The sequence below is a fragment of the Macrosteles quadrilineatus genome, unplaced genomic scaffold (genome assembly GCF_028750875.1).
Source record: "Macrosteles quadrilineatus isolate MER2022 unplaced genomic scaffold, UCM_ALF_1.0 Scaffold_2__2_contigs__length_208266976, whole genome shotgun sequence".
Lineage (NCBI taxonomy): Eukaryota > Metazoa > Arthropoda > Insecta > Hemiptera > Cicadellidae > Macrosteles > Macrosteles quadrilineatus.
In genome coordinates, this window is record NW_026542595.1 from 51,719,761 (window position 1) to 51,742,468 (window position 22,708).

The 22,708-nt window shown below is 34.9% G+C and overlaps 1 protein-coding gene across 5 annotated transcripts in view; it reads left to right on the forward strand.

Annotated features, from left to right (window-relative positions):
* Positions 1–6,379: 6,379 nt before the first annotated feature.
* The window catches only part of LOC128983921 (TRAF3-interacting protein 1-like), a 60,769-nt gene continuing 44,440 nt past the window's right edge, over positions 6,380–22,708 (forward strand). For 3 of the 5 annotated variants that reach the window (XM_054403192.1, XM_054403193.1, XM_054403197.1), the window contains exons 1-5: positions 6,380–6,723; positions 11,752–11,869; positions 15,693–15,805; positions 16,192–16,260; positions 18,913–19,106. In XM_054403192.1, the coding sequence (XP_054259167.1) occupies positions 6,589–6,723; positions 11,752–11,869; positions 15,693–15,805; positions 16,192–16,260; positions 18,913–19,106 (629 nt within the window). In that variant the 5' untranslated portion in view covers positions 6,380–6,588. Of the gene's footprint in view, positions 6,724–7,314; positions 7,364–11,574; positions 11,650–11,751; positions 11,870–15,692; positions 15,806–16,191; positions 16,261–18,912; positions 19,107–22,708 lie in introns of those variants that run through there. The other 2 variants (XM_054403195.1, XM_054403194.1) reach the window with 2 other exon arrangements.

Here is a 22,708-nt window from a genome sequence, read left to right on the forward strand (position 1 = left end):
TTCTCAAGACCACCTGGAATTGTCATTTTCCTGTATAAGATATCGAGGAGGAAATAACAATAATCCAAATGTGAAACAGATCTGTGGGCTTTGAGAAAACTTATGTTTCGCAATAAAGTCCAGCCATCTGATAAAGGCAATTGCTTATCATTTGACTTAAATTAACAAAGTTCTGTAATGAGCTTCAACGAATTATCCCAAGTAGTTGGACATGAGTTGGACATAGTGATGAAGCCGATGATGCTGATGATATAGAACGTATGTCATACATGTTAGAAGGTATAGAAAAGTCGTCTTACTATAAAGACAATGTACTATATTATATTTGTGGTTATGTTATTCGAAAGTTGGATCCTAAACTGAAATGTGAAGAATGCAGTAATCTTTTGGTAACTGGCGATTCAAATCCAAGCCCTTGCACTAATTTTACTGATTTTCTACCAAAAGGAAAATTAATCAGGATTTCGCCAGATGTACTGAAAATTGTTAAGTTCATGTACAATCAAATTGTTGCATATTCCAAGGATTGGCAAAAATTTGATGCTTCAAAAACTATTTTATTAGCATGTAGAACCTTTGCTGGTAACGTTTTTCTTAATCATAAAGGTAATAATGAATTTGGCGAGGAAAGCCATGACATGAAATTAATCAAATTAATTGGTATTATGTTTAACAAAATTATATGCCACAGCATTTCTAAGCGTAAAACAGCAGAAGCTTCTCTGTCAAAGCTTGGTATGCGGCAGAAGTTAAATAAGCTTATTCTTTTTAGCAATGTTCAGGCTAAATATGTTTCTTTGTTTTACAAAGTTTCCTAAAAAAATGTTTCTTATAGAATCTAACCTTGTTCTTACTAATACCTTACCCCAGAATATTTTGTATTTTACGAGAAACTGATAAAACCCATTTTAACATAGACTATTTTGTATTGTAACATTGAAACATAATTGGTTTCGTTAGAGTAGTAAGTGAAGAAAGAACCAAGTCATAAAGGTTTCTTAATTGTACTATTTTATTACTTTTATTATATCATAAAAAAAAATTAAAATCGGAATTTAAATTATATTTGATCAGAAACCTCAGTGTTAAATATCCACCGTCAGTTAATATTTATTAATTAATTGTGGTACCCAAACTCGATTACTCACAGCGTTATTTTTACACTTTTATTACTTGTACAAAAGTTCATGAAAATTGATTATTAAAATGCCTTACAACGTTTTAGTTGAGAGTAAAGGGCTGGATAAAGTGCATCGTCTGGCCCCGACAATGCTAAGATGTGGCGCAGCGAGACGCTTAATCCCACATGACGCCTGCAAAATCTAAAACGCAACCCCGGTCGTTGGCTCGGGTCGCGGAGCCTAGCAGCCGATCCAGTTAGTTTTATACATCGATGGTCGTAGTCGCGGGACTTGTGCCTGGAATGGAAACGGCATGACAAACTACGTGCGACATGTGCCGCGACATGGCTCGACATGTGCTGCGACTTGTGCCTGCGTCTTGTAGGAATGGAAACGTAGCTTCAGTCCAGTATGGTTTCAGCATTGACTATTTCAGCCTCACTGGACTGGAACGTCACATGAACGAACGAACGATGAAACCATGAAAGTAGCCGTTTGCCATCGCCCCGCCGACGTTGGAAGTTCTCCCGTTGGTTGCTGACGTTGCTGTAGATTGGATTGAAACAACTAAACCGACATGACAATATCGTGCAATATTTAAAAGTGTAAAAGTGAAAGAAGTTTTTAAGTATTGAGACAATCATTGTGAAAATCAGTTAATTATTCTTTTTCACGTGCGATTTTAACTTCTAAATAATATGTAGTTACAAATTATGTTTGCTCCACCCGCAACAAGCTTTGATTTGTTAAGAGCACAAAATGCACGCAATCATTGAAAAAAAAATCCACTGTTTTAGAATGTTGAGAGCTTGTACCGTAGAGGCATATTCAGGAACAAATTGTAGCATTTTTAGCCACCATCTTGAATTTACCTAGTCGGGCCTTGGTAGAATCCTCTTAAGTCAACTATTTCACAAGATGTCCTTATTTGTATAAGCTATATTATTGCCACATTCCTATCTATCCTATGGTACCTCACTATAGGCCAAAAGCTGTATGCTAAAAAATAGTTATTTGTGCAACTAGTGAGAAAAGTGAGCAATTGACTCACTCGAGAGAAATCCTTACTCACGAGCCGTAGGCGAGTGAGGAATGGTTTCTCGAGTGAGGCAATTGTACTTTGAACTCGAGTTGCACATTTACTGTACTTTTCCTACAGTTACCATAAAACAAATAAATTGGTTAAGAAACATAACCTATTTTTACACAGAAGTGAACTTTTAATAAACATTTAATGTGAAGTGACAAATACAACAGTACAACAGCTGACCAGCTGATTTACAGCCAGTGCTGGCAACGTATTTCGCGCGCATACGACGTTGCCTGCATGTTACGCGCTCACTATTTCGTGCCTTCACGTTGCAAATCTGGAGTGAGACAAAGTAATTAGAGTGAGACGATGTTAACATTGTCTCACTGATGAGTGAATTGGCCACGTTGCTTTCTCAAATCAGTGAGAGAACATGTACATTGTTAGGTAACTGTAGGAAAAGTACTTTTTTTACTTTACAAAAGAAGGCTGTGAGGTTAACTTGTAGTTTAGACCAACTCATTGTACGCCTCTTTTTGTGGCTCTTAACATTATCACATTCACATGCTGTATGTAAAAGAAAATATGTATCTCTTTAAAAATATATATGATGTTCATAACTGTACACAATCTAAAGATAATCTGTCCACATTAAGGCAAAGGCATGTATACCAGTCACTCAATACTCAAAACAGTTTTGAATACCAAGGGGTAGTTTTGAGTAGGTACCTCTTAAAGTACGTTACGGAATGAACATGATGTAGAATAATCAATAAATTACTTCAACACTACCATTCAGAAATCAGCCTGGGAAGCAAACTCCAAAATCTAAAATCTGTCTCTCAGAATCAAATAATTACCCAATTTATATTAAGAAGAAAGTAGCAGAAAAACGTAGACTACGGAGAATTTGGCAAAATTCACGTGATCCTCTTGACAAAACTCGTCTAAATCGTACAGCTCATAAATTAAAACTATGTTTAGCGAGACTGAAAAATATATGGTTTGACGATTTTACGAAAAATCTAACCCCAACTGAAGCACCCGATTATTCTCTTTGGAAGTCTACTAAATATATTAAACGACCAGTTCAACATGTACCTCCAATTTGGAAACTTCATGGGTCCTGAGCTAAAACCCCTGAAGAAAAAGCGAAGGTTTTTTAAGATTACTTTTCTGATGTATGCCTATTACTCCGAATACCCCCAATGACGAAAGTGAAATTCACGAATTTTTGGATGGACCAAATCAGTTGTCTCTGCCTATCAAATCTTGCACTCCTTCAGAGGTTTCAAGAATAATTTGTAAAAAAATTAACCCCGTGAAAAGTCCTGGTTATGATCTCATCACTGGAAAAAGTCTAAGAGAACTACCCCGTAAAGGCACTATGTTGTTGACATTTATATTTAATCCTATGTTAAGATTGGAATATTTTTCTGTTCAACTGAAAATTGCACAAATAGTTGTTATCACAAAACCAGGCAAACCACCTAATGACGCATCTTCTTACAGACCCGCATAAGCTTGCTTCCTATATAGTATCCAAATTGTTTGAAAAGGTAATACTCAAAAGGTTAACCCCCACTGTAGATTAATTAAGCTTAATACCAGATCTTTAGTTCAGTCCCACTGAACCTATTTACCTGTCTTGACTTGTCCTATTGCATTATCTGTATGCTTAAAGGAATAAATATATATTGTCTATTGTCTATTGATCACCAGTTCGGCTTCCGCAAACAACATTCCACCATTCAACAAACTCACCGATTAGTGGATATTATAATAAAGAACACATTTGAGAAAAAACAGTACTGTTCAGATGCATTTTTGGATGTTAAACAGGCTTTTGACAAGGTGTGGCATGTTGGACTTCTATTTAAACTCAAAACGTCTCTCCCTCACTCTTTGTATAAACTTCTAAAATCATATCTGACCAATCGATCTTTTCAAATAAAATTCGAAAATTCGTTATCTGATCTGAGGCCGATATAGTCTGGAGTACCTCAGGGGAGTTTCCTTGGTCCCTTGCTATATTTGATATATACAGGAGACATCCCTGTGGTCCCCAACGTCACAGTTGCTACATTTGCTGACGACACAGCACTGTTGTCGAGTAATGTGTGGACCCTCAAGTCGTTTCAATTAACCTGCAAGCTGCCTTGAATGAGCTCCAATATTGGCTTAAAAAGTGGAGGATAAAAGTCAACGAAAACAAGTCCAAACATATTGTTTTTGCTCTGAGAACAGGGTACGATCCTCCAGTACCGGTATCCATTAATAATGTAGCTTTATAGCTTTAACGGAGGCAGACAGTGTAGAATATTTAGGTCTAACTCTTGACAAAAAATTAAATTGGAAATCTCATATCTGGTGCAAGAGACAGCAAATGGAGTTAAAAATTCGTAAACTCAATTGGCTACTAGGTACGAATTCAAAATTATCATTGACTAACAAAATTTTACTATATAAAGTTATGATCAAACCAATTTGGACATACGGCATTGAACTTTGGGGGACCTCGAGCAAATCCAACATCAAAGTTCTCGAAATTTAGACCAAAACTGGATTTTTCCCTAAAATCCGGTTTTTTGTTATTATTTTATGTTTTTATGGGAAAATAACATAAGTTACAATAACTTTTGAACCGTAATTTTTACGGAAGTGGGATTTGTAACATTTTGTTCAGAATTTAAAGGACTATAACATACTAAATTGTTATCATAATCGTTCATGCCAATTTTCGAGAAAATCCGATTTCCCCGTTAATTTATAGGTTTTTATGAGAAAATCACACAAAAAAGACAAAAATAATGAAAAAGCCTGGAGATGACGTGGATTAGTACCTAGGCCTAACTTACCAAATTTAATCAAAATCGGACCACAGGTGTGGTCTGTGGCTCTGTACACATCCACAAATACAGACAATTTGGAAAACCACTTTTTTGGGTTCAGGGGGGCATAAAACCACGGCGGCCTTTAACTTCTGGAGTTAAAGGCGGCCGTGCCTAAAACGGATATATCCAATCAAAACTCAAACTCGAAAAATTTGACAAAAACAATACTTTTTGCATATACTATGTAGCCTATAGGGGGATAAAGTAAAAATGCCACTCGCGTAGAAACTCACAAAATACGAGAAAGAAGATTATTTTAGTTTACAACTTTAGTTTTGATGTAATTGTAAAACTAAATCCATCTTGATTGTTTTAGCGAATTTCCCTATAGGGAAGTAGCTATTACCGTAGGTCTCATGGTAAGACCTAGGCCCGGGACCGATTTACTTTTTCATTTTGATGTCCCCAGAGGCCAAAAACACCATTCGTTCAAATTTTTATATATCTATATATATATATATATATATATATATATATATGTCCATCCGCACGATAACTTGAGTAATTTTTGTCCGATTTTGATAAAATTTGGTTTGAAGGTGTAAGGCGAGATAAACTCGAACGAGTTCGCGAACCAGCATGATCGGACTATGGGAACGGGGGTTTACGGGGGGTTTTATGGGGTAAAAATAGGTTTTTCCCATTTTTGACCCAAAAAAAATAAAATTTTGCAAAATCTTTTCAAACCATTTTGTAGAGCTTAAAAAAACAAATAATTTAGTATATTGAAGTGTTACTATGCGCCTAATGGTTACGGAGAAAATTGCAAAAAAATGTAAATTTTAAATTCCCATGTTATTCTTATGGAGAATGAGTAAACTGTTGTAGTTTGCTTGTTTATGAACATATTTTGATCAAATTTGGAAAATGTTTTTATTTCTTACTAACTATTAACATTTTACAAAAAAGTTTTACCCTCCCTGATGCAGCAAACCTAAGTACCTGTTAAAATAATTCTATTTAAATAGGAAATAAATGTTAAATTTTTAAGTAGACATTTTAGTGTAAATCCAATCAGACATATGGAAATTCGCTTAGTCTGCAGGTTTGCTGCGGCGGGGGTATTTTTTTTCCTTTTGACGATTGTCATGAACTGTGTAGTTTTTACGACAATCATTTCATTTTATTGTTATTGTTGGTCGATAGTTCCACTCCTATGACGTCATTGAGGTATACGAAAAGCTGGTCACCGTTGTTCTAAAACGATTTTATGGTTGAAGACAGCTGTTGTTCAGCAGAAAAAAAGAATCGTCTGCAATGTAACCTGCATCGTAGCTCGTACCTCGTTGCCATGGAAACTATCGTGTAAACAATAAATTATGACCGTGATTGTGACATAGATAGTCCAAGAAAAGAGTAAAACTTCAGGATACAAGTTATTGTATTTGTTTGTGAATTATAATTGTTATTTCATGGTTTAATGAGTACATAAATAATTTTAATTTGAATGGAATCAACAACTAGTAGATAATATGTATTGTAATTTTGAATTAGGCCTAGTTGTGTTGTTAATTTACTATGTAGGGTTTTAAATTGCTGAAAAATGGGAGAAGAGGTAAAAATAGAAATAATAAGGACAACTCAAAGTTCTCTTTCAAAGTATATTAAAAAACCTCCTCTAACTGAGAAACTTTTACGGAAACCTCCATTTAGATACCTACATGACATTACTACAACGGTAAGTAAACTAATTTTTATAGTAGGCCTAGCCTAATGAGTTTATTTAAACAGTTTAAGTGATCGCAAAGTTGTTTTAAACCAAGGATTACTTTCTCCCTTTTTGTGAAAAGAATAGAAGCATGAATCTTTCAAATTTCTTGCTTTTTATGTTTTGGCAATATAAAACATTCACAACAGAAAAAATACGTCTATTGATTATAAACAAAAACAATGTTTTGTGAATCTTTTTTTACCATGATTCTCCATAAGAATTTTATTCAACTCTTAGTGATTATTTGGACATAACTGTGACAGTTTACCACAAAATAGCCTAAGGTTGCTTGGTTCTCTTAAACTCATTTATTGGAACGCTTAAAGTTTGATTGCCTCTGGATTGTGTGGATTGACTGGACAACTATGTACCAACTTGTTTTCTGAAAATGATCTGTTGTAGTATCTACAGCTGTTCGTGCTGTTTGAAAAAAGCACATCATCAGGATAGAATGTCTAGCTAATGATCCATAAAATGGTGGAGTTTGACAGTAGATTTAAATTATACAAAACACTTTTGATAATCTATATATATTATAATTTCTACAGTTAATTATTTTTTTTCACTTTAAGAGGATTATTCACTTCTAAACAAGAGCAACTCAAAAGTAAGTATCACATGGATTCTTTAGCTTTTATATTTCTTTATTATGACCCATAGACTTCATTTTGACATACCGGTACCTAACCATTCTATGTATATTTAAGAACTCGATCTTCAAACATCACTTCTTTATCTTTTCTTTACTACAGGTTTCAATAAATGATTACCCTATGTTGTGTCAAATTTTGATTCGGTTCTTTACCAAGGGACGTAGAACGCTCTGTTGTATCCATTAGAGTTTTTGAACTCATATAGAGCCGTTTAAGTTTGTCTACTTATAAACCCATGCTAAAAAGAACTATATTATCATTTTAATGAGAAACTTAAGCTGGGTCCAAAATTGGAGCTCACTTGGGCACCTGCACTATCAAACAAGTTAGCTGGCGAAACTGTCATATTACTCAATAGTCTGGAATCCTTTCAAACTGACTAATAATGAATTTACCGCTAAAGTAATCTTTGCCATGACTTTGAATAAAACACACGGACAGACGCTAACAAAGGAAGGATTGTACGTGCCAGACCTCAATTTTGTATAGGTACATTCGGTTTTTTTTGTGGCTTTGTCCAAAGGTATGCTTTTTTCTGTGAAAACTATGTCTGTGTAAAAACAAAGCCATCAACACAAAAATCGTACATATGGCCAGATAATATAACTTCAAACATAGTTTTAAAAGAGGTCCTGTAAACATGTTAAAACGTAAATAACTTAACATTACATTTTGGAAAAGGTAGTTATCTATAATGTAATCCCTCTCATCTATTCCTGAAGTAAGGACCTATACTGAAATCAACGATGCACTTATTACGCCATTAACTGTAGGCCCATGCTGTGTACTTCAATAAGTGGGCTTTGAGAAGGATTCAGTGATGCGAAAGCTTTGCAATAGGCCAGCTAGTAAGCTCATAAAACGAAACCAATTAAAACTGGATGACCAGATGCTGATTCCAACCAGTGTCAGATCAACCAGTTTTAATAAATGTCTCATTTCAAGTGTTTTTTGTGTAATTTAAATCTCTTGGAAAAATACATTATGGGGTCATTAGCCAGACATTCTAACGTGGTGATGTGCTCTACTCCCAACAGCTGTACTGTAGTTACTATAGTTTTACTACAATGTATTGTTTTGACTAACAACAGGTAATTTTAACCATTATTATCAACTGTAATCATTCGCATGATTTGATAGCCTATCTGAAAGAGGATTCAAAATTACTCAAAATGAATTCAAAATGACTTCTCCTAGACCTAGGAGGAACCTCAAATAAAGTTGACTCAGGAGAAAAGTTGTCATGAAATCGGTGGGCCTAGTTAGTTTTAGCGAATTCTTCCCATATAGGGAATAAGCTATTACCTACCGTATGTCTTTTGTTAATACATGGACCCAGGATCGATTTACTTTTTCGTTTTGAGGTCCTCAGAGGCCAAAAACACCATCTGTTCAAATTCATATATATATTCAGGATTTCGCTGGGCGATGGTGGATGACGATGATCCAGCATTTGCCGTGATCACAGAAGACAATGATGATGTTTTTGTGACCACGGGAGACGAAGATAACGTCTACAAACCCCATGAAATATTGAGGATGTCGCCGGGATGGCGGATGACGAGAATAACGTTTTTGTGATGGCGGGAGACGACAATTAGGTCTTTGATCCGCGGGAGATGTACAGGATTTTTCTGGGGAGACAATGATGATGTTTCCGTGACTGCGGGAGACGATGATAACTACACACCCGCGAGAGATATTCAGGATTTTGCCACAGTCGCAGGAAACGATGTTTTTGTGACCTTATGTAATGATGATGATAATTATCACGATCACGATATTAAGGGTTATTATTTTTGGAACACTAGCTCACTGAACTTTGGAACAATTAGAATTATACAAATGTGATATGAGAGCAAACTTAAACTGTTGACCTTGAATTAATTGCTTGTAGTTTACAGCTAAACATTATCGTGGGAACCAGGAAACAACTTTTAGAATCCAGGAAAACCTGAAAAACCTGGAATCCCACTTATAAAACATAGTGTATACACCCTGAATTACTAATGTTTTACGTTTGGTTTTTGGAGAAGTGTATGTGAAATTTGGGATATTAAGTTGGAATGGTCCAGCATGAGTTGGTATTTATGGTCCAGGAAGAATTTTGTGATACAGTACCTAGTTGTTTTTACATGGTCTTGCAACCAATCTCTATGTCGATGGTGATTTCCCCATTGAGTGAGGTAGGCACCTGCTTTAGACAACGGTTCTTTATTGCGGCGACTTAAGTTTAGATAGATCTTTTACCAGTGGTACCTTATATCATTGACTTTAGATATAAAGTCAATGCTTATATGTGTGCAGGAGTGGGACGTTATGAGCAATGCAGTAAGTTTTTCACAGCATTGCATGAGATCAAGCAACTCACACAAAGAAATAATATGAAATTTTTTGCATTCAAACGAGAATTCATGGCTTTTTCCTTAGCGTCTCGGGTATGGAAAGCTGGACACTCGCCCAGAATTTGTATGCAATGTAATTGAGATACCACAAAATCCAATTGTTTCGGACAATCCTCTTGGTAATAACGGGAATGTGTATGCAATCCTTAAGAGCAAAGACATAATTGACCGCACCATTCTGTGTTAAAAAAATGAAGACTGCTGCGAAATTAATAGTGTAGCGCAATCATCCTTATCCTTATATATATAATACGTGAAGGCGATTTCTACGAAACACTACTCCACACACACAAACACACACACACAACACAAACACTTAATAATTGATGGATTTTTACAAACGATGTGTCAAAATGAAGTATTGTTTGTGCAGATGCTCCCTTTCACCAATTCCTGTAATAAAAGTCCTTGGGCTTTGTACCACAGGCCATCAAAATCCCAATGAATTTCTTATGGATAAAAGATTTTGTTTACTTAAACAGACAAATTTGTATTAATTACAGGTTACAGCAGTTCATAGTAAACACATGATACGATACACACAAGAGCGTTCGTTTTCAGTTTCGATAATTGGAGTGGAGTGATTGATTACATTATCTTTGAGTTGACTCTTTTAAGTCATCGGAAATTATGACTGGTATTCGTTTTGAAATAACGCCTGTAATACTTTGCAATTGCTCGAATTTGAGCAACAGGTGCACTAGTGGACAATATTCCTGGCCAGTGCCAACAATATTTAAGCAGCGATACAACAATATTTAAGCAGCGATAAGGAACTTACGGAAACGACGCTGGGCAAAATAGCTATCCTACCAAATTTTGTAACAGCCTCTCTGTTAGCCACCTCATATACTCAAGCTCAAGAAAAACATCATTGTTATGTAAATCAGGAATCTTGAATTGTCGTCAGGCTTGATTAAAGGACGTAGGTATGCGTGTTAAAAGAATTTATCAAGTGTGAGGTAGTTGGAGCTCATCAGTCATCATCGGGATTTAACACTATCGGGCTCATCGTCTAGCAAGTAAATACTTATTCCTAAGATCATACTGCAGCTATTTAACTCCCTCCTCCCTTTTGCTCTTGAAATATTTGTTCCCAGTTTTTCCTTCCTTTGCCATAAACATCAGCAAATCTCAAAGACAGTTCTTAGGTTTCAGTGTTAAAAGAACCCGCCTTTGTTCATAAAATACACACTTGGTATACGCGTGGTATAATTTTCAGACTTTTAAACAATTAAAATCAGTACGGTATTATATAGTTGTGGCTACATAGTTTTGCCATTAATATGAATCTGCTACTTACTGTCTCAACTGTGCTTTAAATGTAAAAATTATCATATGATGAGCTGACTGTTTGTAAATGTTATATTTGATTTTATTGTAGTTCTTTCTTAATACAAAAGTGTTTCAATGTTATAATCTTATCTTTTAATTAACTTATTTTGTATTAGTATATTTATATAAGGCACAAGCCTTATTTGGTGACCCCTTATTGTACTTTTTATTGTCATTATTTCAATTAGACCATAATGAATAATCAAGAATCTTCTCCAACTCCTGGTACACCACAGGCTTCGCAAATCTCACCAATTCAAGTGAAAATTCCACCATTTTAGACAAAAAATGTTTCACTTTGGTTTCATCAAATTGAATGTCAGTTTTCTCTTCATGGAATTTCAAAAGAAAGAACTACAATAAAATCAAATATAACATGTTAATTTAAACTTACCTAAAATTCAAGTTGATGCTATCTACCAGAAAACTAGATAGAGTTTAACTAAAACATAACTTAATTGGCCAAGACATGAAGATATTTAATATAAAAACAGAAAAAGGTAAAGAGTTTTGGATACTTTATGATTGATATAATAACAAAGACAAGCACATTATAATAATAACAACAATTTATTAGAAAATATATTCGTTAAAATTTTTAGGTGATGAAAGAGACAGGTTACTTACAAGGATTGTACTCCCAAGACGAGTTAAACCCAGAGAATATCAAAGACAGAGAGGCCAAAATTGCTTTCCTTGAAAAACTTATAGCTGCTGTCAGTAAGTAAAGTATTTTAGTGCAATCAAATTACATTGAATGGACTTGCACTAAATATGTAAGCTCCATTAAAATAAGAATTTTCATTTTAAATGGCATTTCATGTTACTGGTGGAGATATTTAACACCTTATATCTAGTCCATGGTTTATTTTATTTTTAGTTCTACAGAGCCCGGATTTAGCATTTTGGAGTCCCAATATTTGTTTTATACCCCCTATTCTGGTTAAAGTTACTTTTCTACAAACCTTTACTAAAAGGACAATTTTTGCTAAAACACTACTCCACAATGTCATATCATTGCAAGGTTTTAGAAGAATTTACTTGGTTCTGGCCTTAACAAAATGCCAACTTAAAACACTTTTAGAAATATTTTGCATTAAATAGGGAGCTAGTGTTTGTGGGACAGAAACAAAACGATCTAACCCATACAGAGCATTTCTGCAACAAAGCATTGGTCTATTTAGACCATTGCTGCCTCCCAGTGGCTTCAAATTACAGACCAAAAAACATTAACTCCGTACAGTACTTGATACCACAGATTAAACATACTCCCTTGGTAAATTTGGCATCCTCATAGATCAGTTAAATTCTAATAACTGAAATGTTAATTCTATTATTGTTATTACAGTCATTTAAGCCTCGTTTAGCCAAATAAAACAATTTAATCAAAAACATTAACACATTCCCTGGTTACATTACAATAAATCGATTATAACAAATCACCCTAGCGCCTAGTGTCACCAACACAAACTAGACATGAAAAAAATCTGTAGATTGTACAATGTGATGGGAAGTCTACTTGTGTTGGTTAGCATACTGCATCTAAATTATATTCACAAAGTATAACAAAGCAATATATTTCGGCAATATATTATTCAAAAGTAAACTGTTGTAGTTTGTTTGTTTATGGATATATTTTGATATTTTATGGAATACTAGCCACCATACCCTGCTTCGCAACGGGAAGAGAACGCTTAAGAGAATAATTATTATTTTATAGATATGTTTTAGGCTATGGAGATAAACTTTTAGTAATCCACTAAAAGTATTAACTTAAAATATTAACTGGCTACTTTCGTTTCCCAGACATTATTTTTTGGGAAATAAACCATACAAATTCAATAGGTTTTTATAAACATTTTGAAAAAAGAAAGTCAATAAGTTAATGAATTACGCTCTTAAAAAATAAAACTCCTCTTATTCACACACTATCAAAAATTATTTATTAAATTAAAAACATAAACATAACTGTAAACAATCCTACTTTGACAGTTCTAATTTTTTATCACAGCTGCTTGGTTGAAATTAGCAAACTGTCAAACAAATTTAGACAAATTAATAGTGCTGCACTCTGTTGGTACATTTTGTAGCCTTTAAATGCTATTGATTATCACAGAATAAAATTGTTAAGTTAAAACAGCTGTTAAAATTCTCAAATTCCATTTAAATATGAGTACTCATAAGGTTAACATGGGAAACTCCAGAGCCACTGGGGCAGAGCCCTTTTGACGGATCTGCACCAAACTTTACACAAACCATCCTTGAATAATGTTTAATAATGCCTGAAAGTTTCATTACAATCTGTCGAGCGGTTTCGGAGTCCATAACGTTCAAATATCTTATCTTACTAATATTATAAATGTGAAAGTTTGTGTGTTTGTTTGTTTGTTTGTGTGTTTGAAGTTCAATCACGCATTAATTACTGTATGGATTGGGCTCAAATTTGGCATGATGATAGCTCACATTCCCGATTAACATATAGGCATATTTTTATCTCAAAAATCCTTTCGGGCTCCGCCCCAGTGGCTCTAGAGTTTCCCATGTTAACCTTATGAGTACTCATATTTAAATGGAATTAAAGAATTTAGTCAGCTGTTTCAACTAAAAAAGGTTGGTTCTATGATATGCAAAGGCATTAAAAGTTATAAGATTTACCAACAGGATGCAGCACTATAATTTTTTTTCCTTTATGAAAACAGCTAATTTGAACTAAGCAGCAACAAAAAACTGTGATACACAATGAGAACTGTCTGTTTACAGTTATGTTTATGTTTTTAATTTCACGAATAATTTGTGATATTTTGTGAATCTTTAATAATTTATTTTAGCGAATTTCCCATATAGGGAATAAGCTATTACCGTAGTACTCATGGTAAGACCTGGACACGGGACCGATTTTTTTTTTTTTTTTGAGGTCCCTAGAGGCCAAAAACACCATCCGTTCAAATTCATATATATATATATATATATATATATATATATATATATATTTATATATATATTTATATATATATATATATATTTATATATATATTTATTTATTTATATATTTTTATATATATATATATATGTCCGTTAGCACGATAACTCTAGCAAAAATGATCTGATTTTGATGAAATTTGGTACAAACGTGTAAACCTACGTTTATTCGAACGAGTTCACGATCCAGCATGATCGGACCATGGGAACGGGGGTTTTATGGGGTAAAAATAGGTTTTTCCCATTTTTGACCCAAAAACATAAAATATAGCAATTTCTTTCCTAACCATTTTGTAGAGCTTAAATTAACAAATAATTTAGTATGTTGAAGCTTTATTATGCGCCTAATGGTTACGGAGAAAATTCCAAAAAATTTTAAATTTAAAATTCCCATGTTATTCTTATGGAGAATAAGTAAACTGTTGTAGTTTGCTTGTTTATGAACATATTTTCATCAAATTTGGAAAATGTTTTTATTTCTTACTAACTATTAACATTTTACAAAAAAAAAGTTTTACCCTCCCTGATGCTGAAGCAAACCTAAGTACTTGTTAAACTAATTCTATTTAAATCGGGAATAAATGTTATATTTTTAAGTAGACATTTCAGTGTAAATCAAATCAGTCAAATGGAAATTCGCTTAGTCTGCAGGTTTGCTGCGGCGGGGGTATTTTTCTATTGTTTGGGTGAAGTGGTAGAACATTATGGCTACGGTAGATGTGGCTATGGTAGATGTGTAATACTATAGTACTATACCATAAATTTAAAGAAGCAAATTTTACCATACTTTGTCCTCCCTCATTGCAAACGCTGTAAGCTTGAGTATAACTGTACTAAGCATTTTATACTTATATGCCACACCCGTACGAAGGATGGGTACTCTGCTAGTATATATATATACATACAAACTTCCTCTTTTATAAATATGGATTTATTTAGGATAAGCTAAATAATATTTTCCTAAAAAACACAATTAATTACCATCTTCGTAGCAGCAAACCTAGGTACTCGTTAAACCTAATTTTATTTCAATAGATTTAAGTGAAAATCAAATCAGGCAAATGGAAATTCGCTTAGTTTGCAGGTCTGCTGCAGTGGGGGTATTTTCTATTTGTAGATATTTAAAAAAATGTTCTCCCCAGGCTCGGACCTCCAGAGAAATATGGCTCTGATCAACTGCTATTTTACCTTGATCTGCCATTGAAAAATATTTGTTTTTTAGTCTCGTTAATCTATTGTCTTTCACTCCATTCATTCTTTTAAGGGGGATGAATCAAAGTTTTTAGTTATCAATGGTCATATTCAAAACTAATTTCAACAAAAATGCTGGATATTTGCAGGTTTTCTTGTATCAGGGGCTTATCATTTTGTACTTGAACCTTTAATCAGCCTCTCCTAAAAGTTGGGAGCAAAGAAAATTGTAACAACTGATTATTGATAGATAATTAGTATAATCATAAGTATCTGATTTTCATTTAATTTGATTATTTTTTATAAAAGCCAATGGAATAGTATGTTTTTGTTGTAGGTTATCCTATGTGTTGTTTTAAATCTAATGTTTCAGATTTGTCCACGGGTATCAGCATTTTAGCACGTCCAAACAAAATAGTGGCAGGCCTAGATGTTGCCAAAACCAACGAGCTGCTCCAAGCAATCGGAAAAGCTTTGGATAAAAAAGTGTGTATCAACCTAATAATTTTTGTTTTTTTAATTGGTCAGTTTCGTAGTCACTGTATCAAATTGGTGTCATAGAATATGTTGACATTTAAAGCTCACTAAAAATAAAAAAAATAAACTGTAACACTTATTTTTTCATGGATTAATTTGTAAAAAAAACCCCGGGATTAATAAAAGGTAAAAGAAGTCAGAAGGCTAATGTGTTTTACATAACGTTGTCACAATGATACTAAGTGGTTAAGGTGTTCTATTATACCTCCACTATAAATCATATTGAAGAATAATCTTTTAAAGTATATAGTTAGTACACATGTACAGACTCTTACTTTAGTAAATGTTGCAAGCTGTATCATTTAATAAAAAGCTTTCATGAATTTTTTTTTCAGATCGATAGCTCAAAAGCTGTTGAGCAGGTCTTAAATAAAAAAAGTAAAGGTTCATCTCAGCAAAAGAAGGTAAAACTATTATTAATTTTGTCATGTTTAAGACACTTGCTCATAAGGAATATTAGCTTTTTAGTCTTTTTATGCTTTTTAACAAAATTAGTAAAACCACACAGTAAAGGTGTATTATACGATCGAAGCAATGTCTCAACATTGACTGACAGTATGTCCACTTGGTCAATAAACATTAGTTATGCATGCAGTGATGCAGAAGTGACCTCCTTGGTTCAGTCAATAAACATAGCAAAAATTCACAAGTCTAATACCAAATGAGATTAGTTAATAAGTTGAGTGTCTACAATAATTTAAAACTTATAGTTTTCTATTAAATTAAATTTTTCAGAGTACCTATGAGAGAATATTACACCCCATTTTTTGGAATTATAAATCATGTCAAAGAGATTGTATGTAAATGTAATACCTGTAGTGATTTTATTGTTAATTCTTGTAGAGTTATGTGGGAATTTGTAAAAAAAAAGGTTCAGGGATAAAGGTTAAATACGGAAACTACGAAATTACTACTAAAATTGATTTTGGGGATAGGGTGATAAATGTACCGGTACCCAATGAAACTGCTGAGTATTTAAGTGTTCAATTTGTTATTGTAAAGGAATATGAAATAATGTGCTTCTTGCTTCTTAAATGTCTTTTTCATCAATGACAAGTACAGTAAATTTTAGTCAAACAAAATTCTTCAGAAGCAGATAGCACAGTCAAATCAGTTTTTTTTTTCTTTTGCCAACGAAATTGGAGTAAGATATATACTATCTTAAGTTTAAGTAATATAGTAATTATTGTGGTTGAGATGAGAATGAGAGGCAAAGATGGGGAAACTAAATATGCAACTTAAAATGTGGTTTGACCTCATTTGGCACCACAAAATGGCCTCCAAAATAAGTTCCATGGAGAAAAATTAAAATAAAACTTACCTTTAGGATATAGGGTGTAGTATATCAAATTCAGAGCCGTCTTTATAAAAAGCGAGGCCTGGGGCAAAGCATAATTGCAAGGCCATGTTTAACAACGCCAACTGGGGGTTCTGGGGGACACCCCCGGAAATTTTTGTAAAATTATACTTGCAAAGTCGTTTGCAAAGAGTTTTGACGAAAAAAATGAATCTTTTACACTTTGAAAATTACCGTTAATGTTATTGCTAATTGCACATATTATTGTTCCAATTCCATCGTAGATATCATAAATATTGTCCACAAAGTTCTTTACTTTTTTATTCATTAATAAAAAAAAAATGAACACTTCTCTTCATTGTGGATTGTCGTCCCGTCACTTTGTAAATAATAAATGCTCATAGGCTATCTTGTTTATTTACTTTTTGTCAAGTTAGGTTTATTGTGTTTTCGGCAGTTGGTCTGTGAAGGGGGTTTTAAAGGTGAGCGTTGGCGAGTGCGAGAGTGTACTCGGTGAGCTCGTCTTCTTTCGCCTTGACTCGGGTCGCCTCGCCTCGTGCTCACCGGTGCTCTGTCTGGAGTTGGTTTTTTGACATTAGTCAAAGGACCCGAGGCTGCACGAGTGGCGAGCGCTACTTCCACATCGAAGTTTGACTCCATTTCGAATGTGAGACAAAGCGAGAGTGTACACAGTTACCTCACATAAGCTTTCGCCCAAATTACTCGGCGAGCGCCTCGTCGAGGCACCTCGGCGAACGGCTAGGCGAGAGTGTACTGGGGGCAATAATCATGACTCATTTACACTCACCGGGGTGGCTCGTTGGCTGCCGCCATCCCGCCGCCGTCGCTGTAAAACGATGTTTGGTATTCTTTTGTGTTTTAAATGTCGTTTGTAGGTTTTTATTAAATCAATACAACAATTGAAATAATTCATAATAAGTAAGACATATTTTAGGCACATGTATCTTTCTATCCTTTATTTTATTATTTTCTTTCTCAAGCATTATCTTATTTTTAGCGATAGTAAGGCCTCACCGGGCAGGCCTCGCCGAGCAGGCCTCGCTGGGCAGGCCTCGCCGGGCAGTTCTCGCCGGGCAGGTCTCGCTGGGCAGGTCTCGCTGGGCAGGTCTTGCTGGGCAGGCCTCGCTGGGCAGGCCTCGCTGCGCAAGGCCATCCCCGGCGCGAGGCCTGAAGCGGCCGCTCCACCCTAAGGGCGGCGCTGATCGAATTCAATGTTTACAGCTGTTTCAAAACAAACTATCTGTCATTGTTTTTACTTTTCTTTCTTTACTTATTTATTTAGCAATTAATGCAGTGAAATTGATATGAAGGATAGGTATGGAAGATTTATTTAATAATGTCAGAACTATGTTGGCATAGCAAATATTTGTTTAGTAAAGCAAATGCTAATTGCTGTGGTAGGTCTCTAGAAAACTGTCCAATAAGCTGCAGGGTGTCAGTAGAAACCAAATTCATACCATACCATATTATCCCAGTAGTACTGTATGGTTCAGAAACTTGGGCCCTGACCAAAGCACCAAAAAACCTTATTGTGCTGGGTTTGAGAATAGAGTGCAGAGAAAATATACCGACCATTTCAAGATAACAGAGGTTAAGATACAAAAGAACAGAAAGCTAAGAGGAATGTTTAAAGACTTAGATATATGGGTGCTTTCCAGAAGTAAAAGAATCGGTACACCACATTGGTTTTGAGTTTACTACTGTTGTATGTTACTTGTAATTTCTGTTTGGTTCACAGGATGGTCCTAAAGATAAGGTTATCAAAGAGACAAAAACATCTGACTCAAAACCTAAGGAGACACGTAACAGTGATACTTTGAAAAAGAAAAGCAAAGAAAAAATTAAAAGTGTGGGAAAACCAGAGTCAAGAAAAAGTAAACAATCATCCAAAGATGTATCACCCCCAAAAGAAACCCCTGCCAACAATAATGAGTAAGTAATATTTATTTGGTTTATGTTTTCAAAGATAAAAAAAAAAACTTTAATAAAACTATGTAAGGTACTTTCTCTGTTTTTCCTTTCTTCAGCTTTAGACCTTTTTTGGTTTTTTTTCCAGGACTCTCATTGACTGTACACTTGTAGAAATTATGATACATTTATTTCAGGACTATTTACAATGCTATTTACACATGTATTCCATTTCGGCTCTAGCGCGGGGTGTACTGGGCTCAACACATCAACCAGCTGCACCGGGCTTAGTACGCCTCTAGAGCGGGGTGTACCAGGCTCAACACGCCTCTAGTACGGGGGAGTGAAAATTTAAAAACGTACGTTTTCAGGAAAAGCACTTTGCAAATTTGTTTCCCCTTTTTTCAAAACTTTTATTATTATTTTTATTTCATTAACATTTTAAGTTTCATAAAATGTCCATGGTAACGCAATATCTTTGGTAGTTTTCTTTTTAAAGAGCATCTTTAGTAGAAAAACACAAAATCCTGTCACGACCATAACGGACGTTTAAATGAATATTAAAAATAGTTAATATTATTTTTATAACTATGTTTTGCTATAAACTAATTTACTTTTATGACCATTATACAATAAAAAGGTCACTGAGCTTTTGGTATATTTGGTCTTTCTAGAAAAAAATTTAAAAAACTCATAAAATAGAAAAAAGCCAATAAAATCTTTTTAAGTTTGTATAACTCCGAAAAAACTTACCTGAGACCCGAAAAATCGTTATGTTTGTATAGAGGTGTGCTTCTTTTGTGTATAAAACATTGAAATATGACGATATTTTAATTTTTGAAATTTTTATGATAGAAATCATAAACGTGATGGTCAGGGACAAGCGGTACGGTCGTGAATTGTCTGGAATAATCTAAATCTTTCCAAACAATCCTTCAATTATACTGTTAGTTATAATAAAACTATGTGTTTCAATTGAACTAAACTGTTCAATTTACAATTATATTAAAGTTATTGTCACGACCAAACTCACTATAATCCATAAGGCTGGATTGGTCGTGAAAAAAACCGCGATGGTCGTGAAACTTTGGTCGTGAAATTACGTGTTATTTGGCTCTGTTCTGGCGGTAGCCCTGCACCTCATGTTCGAGGATACAAAGTGGACTTCTAGGTTGATCTAGCAATTGAAATATCTTATAAAAAAAAATTAACACCATGTCTACTTCATCGAATGACTACGTACGGTCATGGACACACCAAAATTACAAAAAACACAATCTTTCCTTTATTAATCTTGTAATTCCTCCTTTCAACTCAAAACAATCGGCACTACAATCCTGACGTACACCCCGAACTAGTCTCTAAAACCAACTGACTCCATCGACGCCAGGCTTGCCACTGTCGTGCTCCAAAGTTGAAAAATTTTCCCAAATGGTCGTGACGCCAAATCGAGGGACAGACCTTTTTTGTCATGGTAGTCAGTCTGCAATGACAATAAAATTATAATATACTCCTTTTTTGTAAGTTTAATAACCATTGATAACATAAAAATATGACTTTATATATTTCGGCATGAATAATTAGTCTAAAAACAGCGTGAAAGTTGGAAAATGTACCCTAGGGACACGTCATGGTCGTGAATTTCGAGACTTTAAAAATACGAAAAAAATACCTAGAACCTATTTAAAACTAAATAAATGTGTGTAACATGTTGCCCCCGTCCCAAAAAATATTAAAACACATAATAATAAACTACAAATCCAGTATCTACGAAGTAAAAGGCCAGGGACATGAAAACGTACGTTTTTAAATTTTCACTCGGGGACAGGATGCACCGGACTCAACACGCCTCTCGTAAAGGGACGGGATGTACCGGGCTCAACACACGTCTAGTGCAGGGGGGGATGCACCGGTCTCAGCACGCCTCTAGTGTGGGGTGTACCAGGCTCAACACGCCTCTAGTACAGGGGACGGGATGCACCGGGCTCAACACGCCTCTAGTACAGGGACGGGATGCACCGTTCCCAACACACCTCTAGTGCAGGGGGGGATGCACCGTTCCCAACACACCTCTAGTGCAGGGGGGGATGCACCGTTCCCAACACACCTCTAGTACAGGGACGGGATGCACCGTTCCCAACACACCTCTAGTGCGGGGTGTCCTGGGCTCATCTTGCCTCTCGGCTGCACCGGGCTCAACACGCCTCTCTCTAGTATAGGGTGTACCGGGCTTAACATGACTCGAGTGCATACTCCACCGGAGGTGCCTGCCGGCGGGGTTAGGCCTGGAGGCCCAACTGACTTGAGTCTCCCAAGGCCTTATATACGGTCAGAAGGTGCTCTGAGGGTGGGGGAAGGTACCCAGTACCCGGTCCCCAGCGAAAGTCCTGCGAATTTTTTCCTCAGCAAAAGTGTTATTTTTCCTTTTGGGGATTTCACTTGGCACCTTTTCGTTTTCTTGCATTTAGTTGTTTTATTGTAAATTTTGTGCCCATACCTTTGCCTCCAGAAACACTTCATTACAACTATTTAGAATTTGTTTTTCTACTGCTTGATTGATCTTAATATGAAATATTGCAGCACATCCTTTGGTATCTATTTACTACATGTTTTGCAACAACTACCACATCTTGAGGTATATTCTCTCCTATGATTAATCTCAATACCAAATTGAAGATTGAACACAGAATTCACATCAACAAAAAGACACATTCAACACAAAAACAATACATTTTGGTTAGAAGCCAAACTTAAATTCATTGATGACGTTGTATTTAAAGCATGTATAGTTTTTGTGTCATATGTAAATTTAAATACGTAAAATTTAACTCAATGGATTATTGCATGCTCATAAATATCTTACATTTCACAAATTTTATTTGTTTATAATTTTAATGCATCTATTTACCGTTTCATCAAAATAAGATTGGTTGATGCATAAGTAATTTTAATTTAATTTTTATAGAACAATTTCTTTGACTCTATAATAAGGAATGTTTTTAGGGTTTGTACAGACACATGTGCTCTGGACTTTATATTTACTGCACATAAAACTCAATGGCAAGGGAGCAGCAAACTTATAAGCAGACGACACATACCATTGTAAATTTAAAAGAAAAGTATTAAAACTTCATCATTTACCACCCTTAACCAATTTCAAGAACTTTAAAAATTGCAGCTAAAAATTGATTTACCAATTAAATAAATGCAATTTCTATAAGTATCAAAGAGGATGTTTGTATATATATATTTTTGGCAGTGATAAACTCAGACACCGCTGAACCGATTGCCACGAAACTTGGTACATACGTGTAGAATTTCATGGAATAGGTTTATACACCATCAATTTCGTGATCCGTCCAATCGGCTCCGCCCCAGTGGCTCTGGAGTTTCCCATGTTAACCTTATGAGAAATGGAATTAATGAATCTTAACAGCTGTTTCAATTAAACAAGTTGGTTCTGTTCTATGATGTTCAATAGCATTAAAGTTACAAGGATTACCAACAGGGTGCAGCACTATTATTTCTTTTACATTTATGACAACAGCTAATTTGCAACCAAAAGGTGAGTGAGCATAGCGAACGAACTTCAACCTGGAGGCGAGTTAGCGTAGTGAACGAGCTAA